This window comes from Lutra lutra, chromosome 10, assembly GCF_902655055.1.
Source record: "Lutra lutra chromosome 10, mLutLut1.2, whole genome shotgun sequence".
Lineage (NCBI taxonomy): Eukaryota > Metazoa > Chordata > Mammalia > Carnivora > Mustelidae > Lutra > Lutra lutra.
In genome coordinates this window covers 58,690,294-58,713,359 of record NC_062287.1, presented here as the reverse complement: position 1 = coordinate 58,713,359, position 23,066 = coordinate 58,690,294, and the positions used below count along the sequence as shown (strand labels likewise).

Here is a 23,066-nt window from a genome sequence, read left to right as displayed (position 1 = left end):
CTCTACAGCTTATGACCACATCCCTCCCAGCTGCTCCTACAGCCTCTGCTTGAGCTGACGGGGAAGCCTGTTATCTCTGGGTTGTCACTAAAATAAGGGTCTTCCCTGGACCTTTAATTCTCATGCACCTACTTACTATGCCACTTCAAGCAAGTCGCTTTACTCCATTCAGAATCCATGTCCTCTCCTGGGATGTGAGTTTAAAAATTCCTAAATCACTAAATTGTTATGTGGCTTAAATCATACAACCTGCCATAGCAACAGTATTCACAGTAGTCAAAAGATGGAAGCCACCCAAGTGTCCATTCACAGATGAATGGATAAACGAAATGCATTTACAAACATGGGGATATTATTCAGCCTTTAAAAGGAAGGAAATCCTGCCACATGCTACAACATGGAGGAACCTTGAGGACCTTTTGTTAAGTGAAATAAGTCAGTCACAAAAGAACAACTACTATATGATTCCACTTACATTGGGGCACCTAAAGGGGTCAAATTTGTAGAGACTGAAAATTGAATGGTAGCTGCCAGGGGCTGAGGGGAAGGTATAATGGGGGAATTATTGTTGAACAGATAACAGTTTCAGTTGGGCAAGATGAAAAAAGTTCTGTGGATGGTGCTGATGGTCACATAATGAAGTGAGTGTATTTAATGCCACTGAACTATATACTTGAAAACGGTTACAATGGTAAGTTTTGTTGTTTTACTGCAATTTTTAAAATAAAAAATAACCTCAGAAAATCCTTAGCTCAGTGACAAGTACACAGTTGGTGCCCAGTAAATGTCAATTCCTTTCTTACCAGTCACTGGTGTGACACCTGCCTTGGGGTCATGTGGTATAAATCCCTTACCCCTGACGTTAAAAGAATATCAAGTCTTTGGGCACCTGGGTGGCTCAGTTGTTAAGCATCTGCCCACAGCTCAGGTCATGATCCCGGGGTCCTGAGATCAAGCCCACATTGGGCTCTCTGCTTGGGGGGAAGCCTGCTTCTCCTTTTCTCACTCCCCCTGCTTGTGTTCCTGCCTTTACTGTCTCTCTCTCTCTGTCTTTAAATCTTTAAATGAATGAATGAATGAATATCGAGTCCTTCCTCAAATGGACTTGTTTCTGGAAGTAGGAAGCTGAGGGTGGCCTGTAAGAGAGACCTCCAGGCCCTGTTGTCACCATCCAAACCTCCCTAAGAGCAGCTCCCGTAAGTGGGCACGGCACAGCACGTAGGTGTGGAGTGATGGTGACCAGTGTCAAAGGAGGCAGCATGACTCCTCCATATTAGATGCGATATTTTCTCTTATTAGATACTGAGGATATGGGAGGGAGCGGGAAGCAAGGACGAATAGCTAAGGAGCTCTCACTAGAGCCAGCCTCGGCTTCCGCCACCTGCTGCGCCCTAGCTCCGCCCCAGCTGGCTAGTCACGCTCTCCTCCCACTCTCCGCCCCTCCGCCCGCCTCCCTTCCAGACGCGCCTCTGACGGGAAATCGAAAGTGAAATAGGCAACTTGCCGCCAGCTGGTGAGTACCCTGGAAAGGTAAGTGACTTGCCCCGACCCTAGTGGCCCAGAGACAGGGGGACCTCTCTCCCCTGCCCCAGATCCGAAGGGCCCCTTCCATCCCTGCTCACCCCCTTAGAGCCTGCAGTCCCAATGGAGCACCCTGAGCCCCAGCCCGGGCCACACCCCAGCCCCTGCCCGAGGGCGCCTGGCTCCGAAAGTGACTTCCACGCCACCAGGAAGGAGGAGGGGTTGAGGGCTGCCTTGCTATCGCGGCCTGACCACCTTGAGCAGGAGAATGGGGCAGCAACCTAGCCTGGAGTGTGGCCCAGGGACCCCTGTCGACAGTTACCCTCTGAGGGTGAGAGGGGTAGGATGGTTTCCGGTGTTAGAAACTTAAGAGTCCATGCCCCAGAAGCAATGGAGACAGCTACCAGGTTCCCCCAAGGAAGCGCGCTGGTCTACCAGTTTGTGTGTATAGAAACACAAACATATCCACACGTGCATACCTACAGGTATAGATACATACAGATAGACATATATAATAAATATATTATGTACATAATCACAGATATATATAACTCTTGCCATTATTGTGCAGATTAGTGATGTTTGCAGAGCATACAACACCTTCTCTGGCACAAGGAGTGTGTGTAGTGAATGGCCCCTATCATGATGATGAGCTACTCAGCAGAGGACTGGTGACCAGGGAGGGGAGGGGAAGGTATGGATAGGAAAAACCTGGGCAGGCACAATGAAGCAAGGATGGCCATGAGGAAAATAGAGTTGTAAATAGCTTTATCTCTGAAGTTCTCAATAACATTCACAGTCTCTTTAAGGGGACTCAGTTTCCCCTTCTGTCTGACTAGATAAGTGGATGAGACTAGAGAAGTTCTTATTATTTAAATTACTGTTCTGGTCTTATTCTCACCCCTTCCACTAAACTCATTCTCATGTTTTCCTTTGGACTGTTTTTTCTCACACAACGCTTATGATCTTCTCATTTACTTTTCTCCTCTCCCCACCAGGCTACCCCCAGGATCTTTGCATTGCTGCTTACTAAGAACATTAGCCCCATGGCCTCAGTAGCGCCCTTGGCAATGATGTGGGAGGAGGTTACATGCCCTATCTGCCTGGATCCCATGGTGGAGCCTATGAGCATTGACTGTGGCCACAACTTCTGCCACGAATGCATCTCTGAATTTGGGAAAGATGGGGGCGGTGTCTGTCCTGTGTGTAAGCACAACTTCTTGCTCCAAAACCTCCGACCCAACTGGCCACTGGCTAACATGGTGGACAACCTCAAACAAATGGCCCAGAGTGCCAAGGAGGACACACAGGGGGACCGGTGTAAGGTGCATGGAGAGAAACTGCACCTGTTCTGTGAGGAAGATGGGAAGACCCTTTGCTGGGTGTGTTCCCAGTCCCAGAGCCACCGTAACCACCACATGGTCCCTATTGAAGATGCTGCTCGGGAATACCAGGTGAGTCCCTAGCATAGAGGCATGAGCAGGTAAAAGGGATATGGGTCCCTTGAGGTCTTTGTTCCCCAGTGGTGGGCAGGCAGCATCATCTGTGGAAGTGGAGGGGTTGGGGAAAGGTAGGGGGTCTCCCACCTTCCGTATCTAATGTAAGCAGAGAACTGCAAGCTCAGCACAACTTTCTCATTCCCTAGGAGCAGGGAATATACTTGGGGAAAATGCTGCAAGAATCACATTTCCTGTGGCCTCCTAGTTAATTAGGAATGAGTAGTACCCCACCCCTGCAGCCCAACAACAGTTTGGTTTCATTTTTTTTTTTATTATGTTATGTTAGTCACCATACAGTACATCTTTAGTTTTTGATGTAGTGTTCCAAGATTCATTGTTTGCATATAACATGCAATCCTCCATGCAGTATGTACCCCCCCCTTAATACCCGTCACCAGGCCAACCCATTCCCTCACCTCCCTCACCTCCCTCCCCTCTAAAACCCTCAGTTTGTTTCTTGGAGTCCACAGTCTCATGGTTCGTCTCCTCCTCCAATTCCCCCCTTCACTTTTCCCTTCCTTCTCCTAATGGCCTCCATACTATTCCTTATGTTCCACAAGTAAATGAAACCATATAATTGAGTTTCTCTGCTTGACTTATTTCACTTACTGTAATCCTCTCCAGTCCCATTCATACTGATGCAAAAGTTGGGTATTCATCCTTTCTGATGGGTAATACTTCATTATGTATATGGACCACATCTTCTTTATCCATTCGACTGTAGAAGGTCATCTTGGTTCTTTCCACAGTTTGGCTATTGTGGACATTGCTGCTATGAACATTGGGATGCATATGGCCCTTCTTTTCACTACATCTGTATCATTGGGGTAAATACCCAGTAGTGAAATTGCCGGGTCATAGGGTAGCTCTTATTTTTAATTTTTTGAGGAACATCAACACTGTTTTCCAAAGCGGCTGTACCAACTTGCATTCCCACCAACAGTGTAAGAGGGTTCCCCTTTCTCCACATCCTCTCCAACATTTGTTGTTTCTTGCCTTGTTAATTTTTGCCATTCTAACTGGTATAAGGTGGTATCTCAATATGGTTTTGATTTGACTTTCCCTGATGGCTAATGATAATGAACACTTTTTCATGTGTCTGTTAGCCATTTGTATATCCTCATTAGAGAAGTGTCTGTTCATGTCTTCTGCCCACTTTTTGAGTTGATTATCTGGTTTTTGGGTGTTGAGTTGGAGAAGTTCTTTATAAAACTTGGATATGAGCCCTTGGTCTATAGTGTCATTTGAAAATATCTTCTCCCCTTCCATGGGTTGCCTCTGTTTTGTTGACTCTTTCATTTGCTATGCAGAAGCTTTTTGTCTTGATGAAGTCCCAAAAGTTCATTTTCACTTTTTTCCCTTTGCTTTTGGAGACGTGTCCTGAAAGAAGTTGCTGTGGCCAATGTCGAAGAAGTTACTGCCTATGTTCTCCTCTAGGATTTTGATGGATTCCTGTCTCACATTGAGATCTTTCATCCATTTTGAGTTTATCTTTCTGTATGGTTTAAGAGGATGGTCCAGTTTATTCTTCTATATATAGCTGTCCAATTTTCCCGGCACCATTTATTGAATAGACTTTTTTCCATGGGTTATTTTTTCCTGATTTGTCGCAGATTAGTTGACCATAGAGTTCAGGGTCCGTATCTGGGCTCTCTACTCTGTTCCGTTGGTCTATGTGTCTGTTTTTGTGCCAATACCATGCTGTCTTAGTGATCAGCTTTGTAATAAACCTTGAAATCAGGCAATGTGATGCCCCCAGCTTTGTTTTTCTTTTTCAACATTTCCTTGGCACTTCGGGGTCTTTTCTGGTTCCACACAAATTTTAGGGTGGGTTGTTCTAGCACTTTGGAAAAATTGATGGTATTTTGACCAGGATATTGAAAGTATAGAAGTATAGATTTCTCTGGGCAGTATAGAAATTTTAACATTGTTTATTCTTCTGGTCCCTGAGCATGGAATGTTTTTCCATCTTTTTGTATCTTCTTCAGTCTTCCGTGAGTATTCTATAGTTTTCAAGTAGAGATCCTTTACCTCTTTGGTTAGGTTTATTCCAAGGTCTCTTATGTTTTTCATTCATGCTATTGTAAATGTAATCACATCTCTAATTTCCTTTTCTCCAGTTTCACTGTTAGTGTGTAAGAAACTGATTTCTGAGCATTGATTTTCTATCCTGCCACATTATTGAATTGCCGTATGAGTTCTAGTAGTTTGGGGGTGGAGTCTTTTGGGTTCTCCACATAAAGTATACTGTCATCTGCAAAGACAGAGAGTTTGACTTCTTTGCCACTTAGCTAGGATCTTGTTGAGAATCTTGGCATCCACATTCATCAGGGATATTGGTCTGAAATTCTTTTTGATAGTGTCTTTGCCTGGTTTGGGGATCAAGGTAATAGTGGCTTCATAGAAAGAATCTGGAAGTTTTCCTTCTCTTTCTATTTCTTGAAACAGCTTCAGGAGAATAGGCATTATTTCTTCTTTGAATGTTTGGTGGAATTCCCCAGAGAATCCATCAGGTCCTGGACTCTAGTTTTTTTGGAGGTTTTGTTTTGTTTTATTTTGTTTTGTTTTCTGATATTTTTTATTTTTTTTATCTTTTTATTAACATATAATGTATTATTTGCCCCAGGGGTATGGGTCTCTGAATTATCAGGCTTATACATTTCACAGCACTCATCATAGCACATACCTTCCCCAATGCCCATAACCCAGCCACCTTATCCCACCCCACCCACCAGCAACTCTGTTTGTTTCCTGAGATTAAGAGTCTCTTATGGTTTGTCTCCCTCCCAATCCCATCTTGTTTCATTTTTTCCCTGCCTACACCCCCTGACCCCCTGCCCTGCCCCTCAAATTCTTCATGTAAGAGAGATATAATTATCTTTCTCTGATTGACTTATTTCACTTAGCATAATACCCTCTAGATCCTTCCACGTCATTGCGAATGGCAAATTTTTAAGGTTTTTGATGTATTCCATTGTGTGTGTGTGTGTGTATCACATCTTCTTTATCCATTCATCTGTTGATGGACATCTAGGCTCTTTCCATAGTTTGACTGTTGTGGACATTGCTGCTATAAACATTTGGGTGCATGTGCCCCTTTGGATCACTACATTTGTATCTTTAGGGTAAATAACCAGTATTGCAATTGCTGGGTCATGGGGTAGCTCTATCTTCTGGTGGCTCCCTCCCCCTTCTGTTTATCCTCTGATATCAGTCTGTGCACTCTCAACAACTCTGTACCACTCCACTGCTGATCCTCTGCCCCTGTAGAGATCCAGAAGTGTATAATCTTAAAACTCAGGCTTATTTCACAGGTGTTCAGGGTGTTCTGGTAAATATCTAGCTCAATTCAGGGAACCAGCTGAAATAGGTTCTCCTATTCCTCTGCCATCTTCTTGGATGCATTTTTTAAGAAACATCAGGCTTTTCCCAAAGTCTTCTTATCCACAGAATTCCTATCCCAGTCAGACTGTAGTCTTCCCTCTTTCTCTGAACTCAGGTTTTTCAAAGTACCAGCATGGTCATCTTCATGCCACTCCACCCCACTTCTTGGTCTAGTTGGGTGCTAACCTATCTTTCTCTGCAGGCGAAGCTTCAAGTGGCATTAGGGAAACTGAGAAAAGGACAGGAGTTGGCCGAAGAGATGGAAGTGAATATTGCAACAAAGAGAACAGCCTGGAAGGCAAGTGTCACATCCCAAAGGGAATCTCTGATCAGAAGCCAGGGCAGAGTCCAGGGTCCTGGTCTCAAGCTCTAACCATAGCTATGCCCATATGTGGAGTGATAGTATCTCACTCTCGAAGAATCCGCTGCCCTCTAGATCTCCTGATAGAGAATAAAAAGGAGAGGTTCCCAATCAGAAAAATCAAGAGTCTTAGGAGAAGGTGCCAAGAGGAACAAGCCATACCTTAAATTCCCAATCCTTGAGCCTAGTCTTAAAACATGATAGCATGCCTGCCTTGGTATCTGGGACAGAGGTTCCCCAATAGAAATATAGAGATCACCAATGGCTACACCTGTCAGGAAATGACAAAGGCTGTGAGTAACAGACTTACAGGAATGACCAAGGCAAAACATAGAAAAACTAATGTGACTGGGTAGGTGCTTGACCTTGTCCAGATCACTGGTCCAAAGTAGAATGGAGAACTAAAGCTTGTTCTGCCTCTGTAAGTGGGACAGGGGTTGGGGGGGCCAGGGATTAGAGGAATGGAGGGAACTCATGGCCAATAGAGCCCAGAAAGGGAACATTTGGGATTGGAGAAGGGTAAGTCAGGCTGTGGTGACAAAAGGAGTCATCCTGTGTCATCAGGTGACCTTCAGTCACTAATAGGAGATGGCAAAGATTATCCCAAGGACTCTCTTTCCTCAGGACTGAGGAACAGTGTTGTGAGGCTGTTTGGGAGGTTGTTGGCGGTGGGGACAGGTGTTACAGTCTCAGGAACTCATGGAGATGTGAAGACAGAGCAGCACAGTTGGGTGCTGACTAGGTTTTGAAAGAGGCTGTAGAAAGTTTGATACCATGGGCCCATGCAGCTGTGGTTGTAGGGCTGCTACAGTGTGCCCCCTGCCCCATAATCCCATCTCTCTCTTAGCTCAGAAGCCTCACCCTCATACCTCCCCAGCAAAATAGTGTGTACGTATGTATGTTCTCAGACCCAGAGTGATGAGTCTACAGGGAATAGAAATAGATATAAACACCTTCGTTCCTGAACCTTCTCTTTCTTCCCACTGACACTAAAGAATCAGGTTGAAACACACAAACTGAGAATTCACGCAGAGTTTGTGCAGCAGAAAAACTTCCTGGCTACAGAGGAGCAGCGGCAACTGCAGAGGCTAGACATGGAGGAGAGGGACCAGCTGAGAATCCTGGGGGAGGTGGAGGCCATGCTGGCCCAGAAGAGCCAAGCCCTGCAGGAGCTGGTGATGGAGCTGGAGAGGAGGAGCAGGGGTTCAGCCGTGGAGCTGCTGCAGGTGAGCCGGCCCTCTCCCTGAGGCTCAAGGATGAACTGAAAAATGGGTAGCCTCAGAGATCTCTAGCATCAGCAAATGGAAACTCAGTGTCTGGACTAACCAGAATTCAGACCCATGAGTGGTCTGCATTCAAGCCATGGAAAGGTGCCAACTTAGGAGGGAATTTTCCTTGCAGCAATTTAAAAAAGCAGCCATCCCCATTAGAGCCTGCTCTGACACATACCAGGTTTGCGATCCTGAGAAAGTTCCTTAACCTTTCAGAGTGTCAGGTTTCTCCTGTGTTAAGTGGACATTATAATATTACATATCTCAAAGGATTTTTGTGAGGATAAATGAGAGAAACCACAAAAGCTTCTGCATGATGGTTTGGCCATGGGAAAGTTCTCATAGACGTAACTGAGAACATGGCACTAGAAATTAAGAGACAGTAGCCCAGCCCCAACCCTGCCATCAGTTCTCTCCATAATTCTAGGGCAAGTGCTTTTCTTTTCCAAGACCTACTTTCTACACTTGTGAAACAAGAGGGAGGGAGTGGACTGAATAACAAAGATTCCCCAGATTTTAGTCACGATGTATCATCTTCACACTTCCTGCCACTTCTATGAACTACCCAAATCCTGTTAGCATTGGATTTTCTTAACATGGTCTCACTCTTTCATTAGAAGAAATTCAGCATAAAAGGAAATTTGTCCTAAGCAATAGTAGTCACAAAATTATGTGTTGATATGTTACTGATTTTTGTTTTCATGTCCACAATGACCATTTCTTAAATAGCACATAGGACACACCTCATTGTATTCATTCTGTCACAACAATGCAATGAGGTGGGTACTGTTATCCCCATTTCATGGATGAGAAAACAGAAGAGCAGAGAGGTTGAGAAATTCAAAGACTACAGCTAAATAACTTAACCACTTTAACCCAAATAATAAGAGCCATAGCTAAAATTAAAATAAGCATATAATGGTTTAAAAAAAAAAAAACAACCTCATCCATGTATGTTCTCTCATCCCCTAATATGTTTACCTTGTTATAGGAGACCAGAGTCTCAAAAGTCCCTTCTGCTCTGACCTCCTACAGTTTTCCTCTTCCCAACTTTTTTTTTTTTTTTTTTTTTTTTCAGGGAGAGTATTTTTTTTTTAATTTTTTTATTTTTTTCAGCATAACAGTATTCATTATTTTTGCACCACACCCAGTGCTCCATGCAATCCGTGCCCTCTACAATACCCACCACCTGGTGCCCCCAACCTCCCACCCCCCACCCCTTCAAAATTCTCAGATCGTTTTTCAGAGTCCATAGTCTCTCATGGTTCACCTCCCCTTCCAATTTCCCTCAACTCCCTTCTCCTCTCCAACTCCCCTTGTCCTCCATGCTATTTGTTATGCTCCACAAATAAGTGAAACCATATAATAATTGACTCTCTCTGCTTGACTTATTTCACTCAGCATAATCTCTTCCAGTCCCGTCCATGTTGCTACAAAACTTGGGGATTCATCCTTTTTTTTTTTTTTTTTTTTTTTTTTTTTTTTTTTTTTTTTTTTTTTTACAGCTTTATAAACATATATTTTTATCCCCAGGGGTACAGGTCTGCGAATCGCCAGGTTTACACACTTCACAACACTCACCATAGCAAATACCCTCCCCGATATCCATAACCCCACCCCCTCTCCCAACACCCTCCCCCCATCAACCCTCAGTTTGTTTTGTGAGATTAAGAGTCACTTATGGTTTGTCTCCCTCCCAATCCCATCTTGTTTCATTTACTCTTCTCCTACCCCCTCGACCCCCCATGTTGCATCTCCTCTCCCTCATATCAAGGAGATCATATGATAGTTGTCTTTCTCCGATTGACTTATTTCGCTAAGCATGATACCCTCTAGTTCCATCCACGTCGTCGCAAATGGCAAGATTTCATTTCTTTTGATGGCTGCATAGTATTCCATTGTGTATATATACCACATCTTCTTTATCCATTCGTCTGTAGATGGACATCTAGGTTCTTTCCATAGTTTGGCTATTGTAGACATTGCTGCTATAAACATTTGGGTGCACGTGCCCCTTCGGATCACTATGTTTGTATCTTTAGGGTAAATACCCAGCAGTGCAATTGCAGGGTCATAGGGTAGTTCTATTTTCAACATTTTGAGGAACCTCCATGCTGTTTTCCAGAGTGGTTGCACCAGCTTGCATTCCCACCAACAGTGTAGGAGGGTTCCCCTTTCTCCGCATCCTCGCCAGCATCTGTCATTTCCTGACTTGTTAATTTTAGCCATTCTGACTGGTGTGAGGTGATATCTCATGGTGGTTTTGATTTGTATTTCCCTGATGCCGAGTGATATGGAGCACTTTTTCATGTGTCTGTTGGCCATCTGGATGTCTTCTTTGCAGAAATGTCTGTTCATGTCCTCTGCCCATTTCTTGATTGGATTATTTGTTCTTTGGGTGTTGAGTTTGCTAAGTTCTTTATAGATTTTGGACACTAGCCCTTTATCTGATATGTCGTTTGCAAATATCTTCTCCCATTCTGTCAGTTGTCTTTTGGTTTTGTTCACTGTTTCCTTTGCTGTGCAAAAGCTTTTGATCTTGATAAAATCCCAAAAGTTCATTTTTGCCCTTGCTTCCCTTGCCTTTGGTGATGTTCCTAGGAAGATGTTGCTGCGGCTGACATCGAAGAGGTTGCTGCCTGTGTTTTCCTCGAGGATTTTGATGGATTCCTTTCTCACATTGAGATCCTTTATCCATTTTGAGTCTATTTTCGTGTGTGGTGTAAGGAAATGATCCAATTTCATTTTTCTGCATGTGGCTGTCCAATTTTCCCAACACCATTTATTGAAGAGGCTGTCTTTGTTCCATTGGACATTCTTTCCTGCTTTGTCGAAGATGAGTTGACCATAGAGTTGAGGGTCCATTTCTGGGCTCTCTATTCTGTTCCATTGATCTATGTGTCTGTTTTTGTGCCAGTACCATGCTGTCTTGATGATGACAGCTTTGTAATAGAGCTTGAAGTCCGGAATTGTGATGCCACCTACTTTGGCTTTCTTTTTCAATATTCCTTTGGCTATTCGAGGTCTTTTCTGGTTCCATATAAATTTTAGGATTATTTGTTCCATTTCTTTGAAAAAAATGGATGGTACTTTGATAGGAATTGCATTAAATGTGTAGATTGCTTTAGGTAGCATAGACATTTTCACAATATTTATTCTTCCAATCCAGGAGCATGGAACATTTTTCCATTTCTTTGTGTCTTCCTCAATTTCTTTCATGAGTACTTTATAGTTTTCTGAGTATAGATTCTTAGTCTCTTTGGTTAGGTTTATTCCTAGGTATCTTATAGTTTTGGGTGCAATTGTAAATGGGATGGACTCCTTAATTTCTCTTTCGTCTGTCTTGTTGTTGGTGTAGAGAAATGCAACTGATTTCTGTGCATTGATTTTATATCCTGACACTTTACTGAATTCCTGTACAAGTTCTAGCAGTTTTGGAGTGGAGTCTTTTGGGTTTTCCACATAGAGTATCATATCATCTGCGAAGAGTGATAGTTTGACTTCTTCTTTGCCGATTTGGATGCCTTTAATTTCCTTTTGTTGTCTGATTGCTGAGGCTAGGACTTCTAGTACTATGTTGAATAGCAGTGGTGATAACGGACATCCCTGCCGTGTTCCTGACCTTAGCGGAAAAGCTTTCAGTTTTTCTCCATTGAGAATGATATTTGCGGTGGGTTTTTCATAGATGGCTTTGATAATATTGAGGTATGTGCCGTCTATCCCTACACTTTGAAGAGTTTTGATCAGGAAGGGATGCTGTACTTTGTCAAATGCTTTTTCAGCATCTATGGAGAGTATCATATGGTTCTTGTTCTTTCTTTTATTAATGTGTTGTATCACATTGATTGATTTGCGGATGTTGAACCAGCCTTGCAGCCCTGGAATAAATCCCACTTGGTCGTGGTGAATAATCCTTTTAACGTACTGTTGAATCCTATTGGCTAGTATTTTGGCGAGAATTTTTGCATCTGTGTTCATCAAGGATATTGGTCTGTAGTTCTCTTTTTGTTGGGATCCTTGTCTGGTTTTGGGATCAAGGTGATGCTGGCCTCATAAAATGAGTTTGGAAGTTTTCCTTCTATTGCTATTTTTTGGAACAGTTTCAGGAGAATAGGAATTAGTTCTTCTTTAAATGTTTGGTAGAATTCCCCCGGGAAGCCGTCTGGCCCTGGGCTTTTGTTTGTTTGGAGATTTTGATGACTGTTTCAATCTCCTTACTGGTTATGGGTCTGTTCAGGCTTTCTATTTCTTCCTGGTTCAGTTGTGGTAGTTTATATGTCTCTAGGAATGCATCCATTTCTTCCAGATTGTCCAATTTGTTGGCGTAGAGTTGCTCATAGTATGTTCTTATAATTGTCTGTATTTCTTTGGTGTTCGTTGTGATCTCTCCTCTTTCATTCATGATTTTATTTATTTGGGTCCTCTCTCTTTTCTTTTTGATAAGTCTGGCCAGGGGTTTATCAATCTTATTAATTCTTTCAAAGAACCAGCTCCTAGTTTCATTGATTTGTTCTATTGTTTTTTTGGTTTCTATTTCATTGATTTCTGCTCTGATCTTTATGATTTCTCTTCTCCTGCTGGGTTTAGGGTTTCTTTCTTGTTCTTTCTCCAGCTCCTTTAGGTGTAGGGTTAGGTTGTGTACCTGAGACCTTTCTTGTTTCTTGAGAAAGGTTTGTACCGCTATATATTTTCCTCTCAGGACTGCCTTTGTTGTGTCCCACAGATTCTGAACTGTTGTGTTTTCATTATCATTTGTTTCCATAATTTTTTTCAATTCTTCTTTGATTTCCTGGTTGACCCATTCATTCTTTAGAAGGATGCTGTTTAGTCTCCATGTATTTGGGTTCTTTCCAAATTTCCTCTTGTTATTGAGTTCTAGCTTTAGAGCATTGTGGTCTGAAAATATGCAGGGAATGATCCCAATCTTTTGATACCGGTTGAGACTTGATTTAGGACCAAGAATGTGATCTATTCTGGAGAACGTTCCATGTGCACTAGAGAAGAATGTGTATTCTGTTGCTTTGGGATGAAATGTTCTGAATATATCTGTGATGTCCATCTGGTCCAGTGTGTCATTTAAGGCCTTGATTTCCTTGTTGATCTTTTGCTTGGATGATCTGTCCATTTCAGTGAGGGGAGTGTTAAAATCCCCTACTATTATTGTATTCTTGTCGATGTGTTTCTTTGATTTTGTTATTAATTGGTTTATATAGTTGGCTGCTCCCACGTTAGGGGCATAGATATTTAAAATTGTTAGATCTTCTTGTTGGACAGTTCCTTTGAGTATGATATAGTGTCCTTCCTCATCTCTTATTATAATCTTTGGCTTAAAATCTAATTGATCTGATATAAGGATTGCCACTCCTGCTTTCTTCTGATGTCCATTAGCATGGTAAATTCTTTTCCACCCCCTCACTTTAAACCTGGAGGTGTCTTCGGGTGTAAGATGAGTTTCTTGTAGGCAACATATAGATGGGTTTTGTTTTTTTATCCATTCCGATACCCTGTGTCTTTTGATTGGGGCATTTAGCCCATTAACATTCAGGGTAACTATTGAGAGATATGAATTTAGTGCCATTGTATTGCCTGTAAGGTGACTGTTATTGTATATTGTCTCTGTTTCTTTCTGATCTACTACTTTGAGGGTCTCTCTTTGCTTAGAGGACCCCTTTCAATATTTCCTGTAGAGCTGGTTTGGTATTTGCAAATTCTTTCAGTTTTTGTTTGTCCTGGAAGCTTTTAATCTCTCCGTCTATTTTCAATGATAGCCTAGCTGGATATAGTATTCTTGGCTGCATGTTCTTCTCATTTAGTACTCTGAATATATCATGCCAGCTCTTTCTGGCCTGCCAGGTCTCTGTGGATAAGTCTGCTGCCAATCTAATATTTTTACCATTGTACGTTACAGACTTCTTTTCCCGGGCTGCTTTCAGGATCTTTTCTTTGTCACTAAGACTTGTCAATTTTACTATTAGGTGACGGGGTGTAGACCTATTCTTATTGATTTTGAGGGGGGTTCTCTGAACCTCCTGGATTTTGATGCTTGTTCCCTTTGCCATATTGGGGAAATTCTCTCCAATAATTCTCTCCAATATACCTTCTGCTCCCCTCTCTGTTTCCTCTTCTTCTGGAATCCCAATTATTCTAATGTTGTTTCGTCTTATGGTGTCACTTATCTCTCGAATTCTCCCCTCGTGGTCCAGTAGCTGTTTGTCCCTCTTTTGCTCAGCTTCTTTATTCTCTGTCATTTGGTCTTCTATATCGCTAATTCTTTCTTCTGCCTCATTTATCCTAGCAGTGAGAGCCTCCATTTTTGATTGCACCTCATTAATAGCTTTTTTGATTTCAACTTGGTTAGATTTTAGTTCTTTTATTTCTCCAGAAAGGGCTTTTATATCTCCCGAGAGGGTTGCTTTAATATCTTCCATGCCTTTTTCAAGCCCGGCTAGAACCTTGAGAATCGTCATTCTGAACTCTATATCTGACATATTACCAATGTCTGTATTGATTAGGTCCCTAGCCTTTGGTACTGCCTCTTGTTCTTTTTTTTGTTGTGAATTTTTCCGCCTTGTCATTTTGTCCAGATAAGAGTTTATGAAGGAGCAAGTAAAATACTAAAAGGGTGGCAACAACCCCAGGAAAATATGCTTTAGCCAAATCAGAAGAGATCCTGAATTGTGAGGGGGGAGAAAGGGGATAAAAAGGGGTTCAGAAAGAAAGAAAAAAAAAACTATTAAAAAAAAGAAAGCCGATTAAAAAAATATATATATAAAAAGAGGAAAAAATATATTTATATTAGATAAACTATTTTAAAAACGTTAAAAAAAAAGAAAACGGTAAAAGTTAAAAAAAATTTAGCAGAAGAAGAGAAAAAGAAAAAAAATTGAAAAAGAAAAAAAAATTAAATTAACTGCAAGGCTAAAAAATCATGGGGAGAAAGCCATGAGTTCCGTGCTTTGCTTTCTTCTCTGGAATTCCGCCGTTCTCCTTGGTAGGTGAACTTGGTCCTGGCTGGGTTTCCCGTAGATCTTCTGGGGGAGGGGCCCGTTGTAGTGATTCTCAAGCGTCTCTGCCCCAGGCGGAGTTGCACCGCCCTTACCCGGGGCCGCGCTGAGTCATCCGCTCGGGTTCGCTTTCGGGAGCTTTTGTTCCCTGAGCGCTTTCCGTAGAGTCCAGAGGACGGGAATAAAGATGGCGGCCTCCCGGTCTCCGGCCCGGAGGAGCCGAGAGCCCGGGGCCCCACTCCTCAGTGCGCCCTCAGAGAACAGTGCCAAATGACTCTCGTCACCCTGGCCTCCGGCCGCGCTCCGAGCTGACCGAGCCTGCGACCGGTTCAAGGCAACCCTGAGCTGAGAGTCACTCCTCGGCTCTGTCTCTGCAGCCGGCTTCCCCGTTCTAATACCGGTAAGCTCTGCGACACTGACACACCCCCGATCCTTCTGCGACCCTGCGGGACCTGAGGCCGCGCTTACCCCGCCTGGGCTTCACCCCAGTTAAGCCTCTGGAGCGATGTCCCTCAGCAGAACAGACTTTTAAAAGTCCTGATTTTGCTCCGTTGCTCCGCCGCTCGCCGGGAGCCGGCCCCTCCCCCCGCGGTCTATCTTCCCGTCGCTTTGGATTCACTTCTCCGCCAGTCCTACCTTGCAGAAAGTGGTTGATTTTCTGTTTCTGGAATTGCTGTTCTTCTTCTCTTCAATCTCCCGTTGGATTTGTAGGTGTTTGCAATCTTTAGATAAGCTATTTAGCTGATCTCCCGCCTCCCGAAGTAGTCTCAGCCTGCTACTTCTCCGCCATCTTGACTCCTCCCTCTTCCCAACTTTTTCAAGGTGTCTGTCAGATGTGGTCATGAAGTCATTCTTTATTTTTGTTTGTGCAAAAAGGCTGACTGGATTGGCCTGATTTGGCAGGCCCTCTTCCACTCTAAAGGTTACTTCTTCCCAACATTGAACCATGCTTTCTAAACACACTTTTGACTGGGCCTAGGAGGGTGCCAGTTCCCTTGAAGGGCTCCCAAGGCCTGCAACAGCATATTCTCAAATGATTCAATTTCACATACATGAGAAAGTAGCATTAACTCCAGCATAAAAGCCATTCCTTCCCAAACAACACAAGCCTGCAAATGAGATGGAGCAGTTTCTGTGCACCCTGACTTGGCCATTCTCACCCTGTGACTCCCTCTGGGCTTCGGCCAGGCTGGGCTTGTTCCTTTCCACTTTCCTCCAACTCCTCTACCCACAAATCTGGGCTTTCTAATTTATCTTCCGAATCACAGTCCTTAAACTGGTCATCCTTCCCCTCTCTAGAGGTCACACCCATGCTGGTTACCCCACAAACATCCACACCCTTTCTCCTCCAGGCTGGTGGGAAATATTTCAGGTATTGGCCCAGAGGAACAGGGTAGAGCAATGTCCCATGGACCTCTGTGGGGAAGGGCATCACCTCACCCACAGAACTGAGGTCTTGAGGTCTCCATGATAAACCAGTGATCCAGAATTCATACTCTATCTCTTTTCTCCTCAGGAGGTGAAAAATGTCCTGGGAAGGTAAGAGGAGGTTTTCTTTATAAGAGGAGGGGGTTTATATACCTGTGGGAAAGGTTTTCAAGTTAGAAAAACATGCACTGATGTTTTCCCCATTCTCCTCCCTATTCTCAAAGATCCAGTCTTCTATAAAATATTTTCTGGTCTGATGCTAATTAATGAACATCTCAGTGAGCTGCCCAAAGTAATTGGACTATAAGAGCTTTACAAAGTGAAGCCCCAACAAACTGGGAAATTCTGTGAAGTTCTAAGTCCACAGCCTCCTAGAACTCTTTCTTTAAAAAGAATCTAGTTGGTTACATATCTCCCAGAAAGAGCCAGATGGGAGACCAGCAACATGGAAGCTTCCTTATGGAAGTAAGTCCATCTGTAGCAGATACCTCACCTGTAAAATGAAACAGAATGTGCTTGCCTGCTGACCTCAGTCTTGAAGAGGAGATAGAGACTATGCAGTAGTTTCAGGAGCCCATGTAATCAGGAACACCTTGATAGGAACTAAGTCCTACCACTTTTTACCTTCCACCCCCAGGGATCTTAATACAAGTGTTTGTAAATTTGCTCCAAAGTGTTATCCACAATTGAGGTTATAGTATCAGGGTTCAGGAGGGTGAGGCAAGAGTTGGAAACAGAGTCTATAACTGTTTGCCCAGGAGTGAGTCTTGGAACCTGAAGGAGCTGGACATCACCTCCCCAGGCCTGAGGAATGTGTGCCTTGTGCCAGGGTTGAAGAGGATGCTGAGGACATGTGGAGGTGAGGAAGTCCCAGGAAGGTGGAGTCCCAGGAAAGTGGGACTGGGGAACACAGGGGGTGTTAAGGGTGCAGAATGGGTCCCAGGGTCAGGGAGAGATAGCTGGTCAGGGTAGGTGAGGCAGGGACAGATAGGTGGTTCCTTCTAAAGTCATGCTGGGGGGTATTTCCTCCTGTAGTGAGGCCATGCTCACCTCTCATCCTTACCTCACACCACAAGCCCAGGGTTCCTAATTCCCCTCCCTCTCCCCGCCTGACTGTGGTCCTCTCTCTGCAGTACACATCACTCTGGATCCGCACACAGCCAATCCGTGGCTTATCCTTTCAGAGGATCGGAGACAAGTGAGGCTCGGAGACAGACGGCAGGAAGTGCCTGAAAATGAGGACAGATTTGACAGTTATCCCATGGTCCTGGGTGCCCAGTGCTTTGACTCTGGAAAGGTTTACTGGGAGGTAGATGTGACAGGGAAGGAGGCCTGGGACCTGGGTGTTTGTAGAGACTCTGTGCAAAGGAAGGGGCAATTTTTGCTCAGGCCTGAGACGGGCTTCTGGACAATTTGGCTGTGGAACAAACAAAAATATGAGGCTGGCACCTGCCTCCAGACTCCCCTCCACCTTCAGGTCCCTCCACGCCAAGTTGGGATATTCCTGGACTATGAAGCCTGCATTGTCTCCTTCTATAACATCACTGACCACGGCTCCCTCATCTATACTTTCTCTGAATGTGCCTTCGCTGGACCTCTGCGGCCCTTCTTCAGTACTGGTTTTAATGATGGAGGAAGAAATGCAGCTCCTCTTGTCCTCTGTCCTCTGGAGATGGGATGATAGGGATCCACTGACCTGTGGTGGCATTCTCTAGACACCAATACCTCTCCTGTTGGTGCCCTTCTCAGCCACTGACCCTCCTCATTTCCCCAGGAACTCTGAACCACTTTGTCTCTGCAGAGGGGTCAGGATACCAGCAAGCAGACTTTGGCAGGGGAGTTCACTGAAAATCTACATCAGCATTCCTAGCACTAGATTGCTTTCTGATTCCTTCCATGAAACAAACTACTTCTATTTGGCTCAAACCACCTCGATCGATCAAAATTTGTTTCTGCTGTCTTATGTGACCCAAGTCTTGTTTCCTCCTCTCCAGCTCTAGCCCTTTGGTCATATCTTTTATACACCTTGCATGGTTTGCAAAAAGGCTTCCTAAATGCATTGGGCCTTGACATATCCCATTCGATACTTGTTCTTGTATACATCTAGGATTACTGTTGTAACATACACACATCAGATCATAAATGGCTCCACATCACCTACAGAAAAACAATCATCCTTTGAAAATAAAAGCTGAATGATACATGCCTTACATTACCACATCACATATCCAGCACCTGTGCTCCTCTATCCCTACCATGCACTTCCAACCACATCTTCTTAATGGTGTTGGTCAAAAGGTGTATCAATCTAAATGGAAGGTGGGATAGATTTTTGATATGTCAACTTGGCTAGGCCATAAGCCCCCAGTTCTTTAATCATTCATCTAAATGTTGCTGTGAAGGCATTTTTTAGATGTTATTAAAGTCCATAATCATGTGACTTTAAGGAGATTTTTATTAGGTCTGCCCAAGTTATACAGGACAATTAAGTAAAAAACCTGAAAAGCAAAACTTCACTGAAGATGATCCATATACCCCTAGCAGCTTTAGCTCCTGCCAAAGTTATAGCCTGCTGTTTCTGATGCCCTATCTTGTGGATTTAGGACCTGCCTTGCCTACCCCCACAATTGTATAAGTCAAGTCCTTGCAATAAATCTCTTCATATTTATCTCCTACTACTTTCTGCTTCTTTGGTGATGAGAGAATTTTAAAAGCACCATGATAATAGATAGTAATATACAAGGGAACCCCATAGGCCTCTCAGCAAACTTTTCAGCAGAAACTTTGTAGGCCAGAAGAGAGTGATATGATAGAGTCAAAGTGCTGAAAGGGGAAAAAAAATGCAGCCAAGACTATTCTATCCAGCAAGGCTATCATTCAGACTAGATGAGGTAAAGAGATTAGCAGACAAACAAAAGCTAAAGGAGTTCATGAGCACTAAACCAGTCCTACAAGAAATGTTAAAGGGGACTCTGGGTGGAAAGAAAAGATAGTAAAAGTAGGAAGCATGCTCTAGCTGCCATCTTGCGTGTGTGCACCTAATCACAGCTGGTCCGCCCGAGACCCCCCTGAGCACCAACCCTAGTACCCTGTGCAGTCCCACTTCCGCTCCAACAAGATTAAAGAAACTCATGAACCAGGAGAAACTCGCCAAACTGCAAGCACAAGTGCACATTGGTGGGAAAGGAACTGCTCGCCGAAAGAAGAAGGTGGTTCATAGAATGGCTACAGCAGATGATAAAAAACTTCAGTTCTCCTTAAAGAAGTTAGGGGTAAACAATATCTCTGGTATTGAAAAACTGAATGTGTTCACAAACCAAGGAACAGTGATCCACTTTAAACCCCAAAGTTCAGGCATCGCTGGCATGAACACAGGCTATGCTGAGACAAAGCAGCTGACAGAAATGCTACCCAGTATCTTAAACCAACTTGGTGCAGATAGGCTGACTAGTTTCACAAGACTGGCTGAAGCTCTGCCCAAACAATCTCTGCATGGAAAAGCACCACTTGCTACTGAAGCAGATGATGATGATGAAGTTCCAGATCTTGTGGGGAATTTTGACGAAGCTTCCAAGAATGAAGCAAACTGAATTGAGTCAACTTCTGAAAAAGATAAAACTTGAAGAAGTTACTGGGAGCTGCTATTTTATATTATGACTGCTTTTTAAAATTTTGCTCATGGATCTGATAAAATCTAGATCTCCGATATTTTTAAGCCCAAGCCCCTTGGACACTGCAGCTCTTTTCAGTTTTTGCTTATACACAATTCATTCTTTGCAGCTAATTAAGCTGAAGAAGCCTGGGAATAAAGTTTAAAACAAGGTTAATAAAGTTCTTTGCCTAGGATACAGTTTTATTTTTTATTTTGTTAACACTGATTTATACACAGAAAGCAAAATTGTTTATAGAAAGCTAAGCATGGCATGTAATATGGCTGGTAATCTTTGATGAAATTTGATTAAAGATTTTAAATGGCCATATAATATTTAAAAAAAGAAAGTAGGAAGCATAAAAGAAGCATGACTGAGTATATCTGTAAAAATCAGTCAAGAGTCACAAAAAGATGTAAAGTATGACAATATATACCTAAAACATGGGGAGAGAAGAGTTAAATTGGGTTCAATCTTAAATGATCAACTTAATATATATTGACTGCTATATGTGGGTATTATATACAAATTTAGTATATATAACCACAAATCAAAAACCAGTAATAAGCATGCGAAAAATAAAAGAATCCAAGTATATCACTAAAGAAGTTCAGCAAACCATAAGGGGGGGAAAAGGAGAGAAGGATTAGAAAAGAACAACAAAAACAGACACATAGGTCAATGGAACAGAATAGAGAGCCCAGAAATGGACCCTCAATTCTATGGTCAACTAAACTTTGGCAAAACAGGGAAGAATGTCCAGTGGAAAAAAGACAGTCTCATCAACAAATGGTGTTGGCAAAATTGGACAGCCACATCCAGAAGAATGAAACTGGATGATTTACTTACACCACACAAAAAAGTATACCCAAAATGGATAAACGACCTCAATGTGAGACAGGAATCCATCCAAATCCTTGAGGAGAACACAGGCAGCAACCTCTTTCTTTGACCTCAGCTGCAGCAATTTCTTCCTAGGAACATCGCCAAAGGCAAGGGAAGCAAAGGCAAAAATGAACTATTGGGACTTCATCAAGATGAAAAGCTTTTGCACAGCAAAGGCAATAGTTAACAAAACCAAAAGACAACTGACAGAATGGGAGAAGATATTTGCAAACAACATATCAGATAAAGGGCTAGTATCCAAAATCTATAAAGAGCTTATCAAACTCAACACCCAAAGAACAAATAATCCAATCATGAAATGGGCAGAGGACATGAACAGACATTTCTACAAAGTAGACATCCGAATGGCTGACAGACACATGAAAAAGTGTTCAACATCACTCCGTATCAGGGAAATACAAGTCAAAACCATAGTGAGATACCACCTCACACCAATCAGAATGGCTAAAATTAATAAGTCAGGAAACAACCAATGTTGGTGAGGATGAGAAGAAAGGAGAACCCTCCTACACTGTTAGTGGGAATGCAAGCTGGTGAAGCCACTCCAGAAAACAGTATGGAGGTCCCGCAAAAAGTTGAAAATAGAACTACCCTAAGACCCAGCAATTACACTAGTAGGTATTTACACTAAGGATACAAATTTAGTGATCCAAAGGGGCACGTGCACCCAAATGTTTACAGTAGCAATGACCACAATAGCCAAACTATGAAAAGAGCTTAGATGTCCATCAGCAGATGAATGGATAAAGAAGATGTCACACACACATACACACACACACACACGGGAATACTATGCAGCCATCAAAAAAAGAAATTTTGCTATCTGCAACAACATGGATGGAACTAGAGGGTATTATGCTAAGTAAAATGAGTCAGAGAAAGACAATCATTGTATGATCTCACTGATATGAGGAATTTGAGAAACAAGAGAGGATCATAGGGGAAAGGAGGGAAAAATGAAACGACAAAACCAGAGAGGGAGACAAACCGTAAGAGACTCTTAATCTCAGGAAACAAACTGGGGGTTACTAGAAGGGAGGGAGTGGGAGGGATGAGGTGACATTGGGGAGGGTATGTGCTATGGTGAGTGCTGTGAATTACTTAAGAGTGATGAATCACAGATGTACCTCTGAACCAATTCATTATATGTTAATAAAAATTGATTTTTAAAAACCCACAAGTAACAAAATGACAATAAATACATATGTATCAAAAATTACTTTAGGGGCGCCTGGGTGGCTCAGTGGGTTAAGCCGCTGCCTTCGGCTCAGGTCATGATCCCAGGTCCTGGGTTCGAGCCCCGCATCAGGCTTTCTGCTCAGCAGGGAGCCTGCTTCCTCCTCTCTCTCTGCCTGCCTCTCTGCTTACTTGTGATTTCTCTCTGTCAAATAAATAAATAAAATCTTTAAAAAAAAATATTTTAAATGTAAATGAACCTAAATACTCCAATCAAAAGACATAGGGTGACAAAATGGATGAAAAGGCAAGATCCATCTATGTGTTGCCCACAAGTGACTCATTTCAGACCTAAAGACACATGCAAACTGAAAATGAGGGGATGGAGAAACATCTACCATGCAAATGGATATGAAAAGAAAGCCAGGTAACAATACTTAGATCAGACAAAATAGACTTTAAAACAAAGACTGTAACAAAGGACAAGGACACTATAATAACAAATGGGAAAATTAAACAAGAATTTGAACAACTGTAAATATTTATACACCCAATAGGAGAGTACCCAAATACATAAAATAGTTAATAACAAATAAAGGAGCTAATAAATCATAATACAATAATAGTTGGAAACCATAACACTCCACTTACATCAAGGGACAGATCACCAAACAGAAAAATCATCAAGGAAACAGTCACTTTGAATGACACTGGATCAGATGGATTTAACAGATATATGCAGAACATTCCATCCTAAAATAGCAAAATACATATTCTTTTCAAGTACACGTGGGACATTCTCCAGGCTAGATCACATAGTAGGCCACAAAACAAGTCTCAATCAGTTTGATCATTGTATGATCAAA

At 42.8% G+C, this 23,066-nt stretch overlaps 2 protein-coding genes across 3 annotated transcripts; both read left to right on the top strand.

Annotated features, from left to right (window-relative positions):
- The first annotated feature begins 1,437 nt into the window (after positions 1 to 1,437).
- TRIM21 (tripartite motif containing 21) lies at positions 1,438 to 20,453 on the top strand. 2 transcript variants are annotated; one of them, XM_047693042.1, is made up of 7 exons: positions 1,438 to 1,530; positions 2,520 to 2,975; positions 6,607 to 6,702; positions 7,761 to 7,991; positions 16,557 to 16,579; positions 17,227 to 17,327; positions 17,602 to 20,453. In XM_047693042.1, the coding sequence occupies exons 2-7, from the start codon at positions 2,568 to 2,570 to the stop codon at positions 18,147 to 18,149; spliced, it is 1,407 nt and encodes a 468-aa protein (XP_047548998.1). In that variant the 5' UTR covers positions 1,438 to 1,530; positions 2,520 to 2,567; the 3' UTR covers positions 18,150 to 20,453. The 2 variants fall into 2 exon arrangements, with proteins under 2 accessions (XP_047548998.1, XP_047548999.1); XM_047693043.1 differs by having other exon boundaries at positions 1,487 to 1,513.
- On the top strand, positions 19,600 to 20,058 carry LOC125079717 (transcription factor BTF3-like). The gene has a single exon (XM_047693497.1). It carries the CDS (start codon positions 19,600 to 19,602, stop codon positions 20,056 to 20,058), a length of 459 nt encoding a protein of 152 aa, XP_047549453.1.
- Positions 20,454 to 23,066: the final 2,613 nt, after the last annotated feature.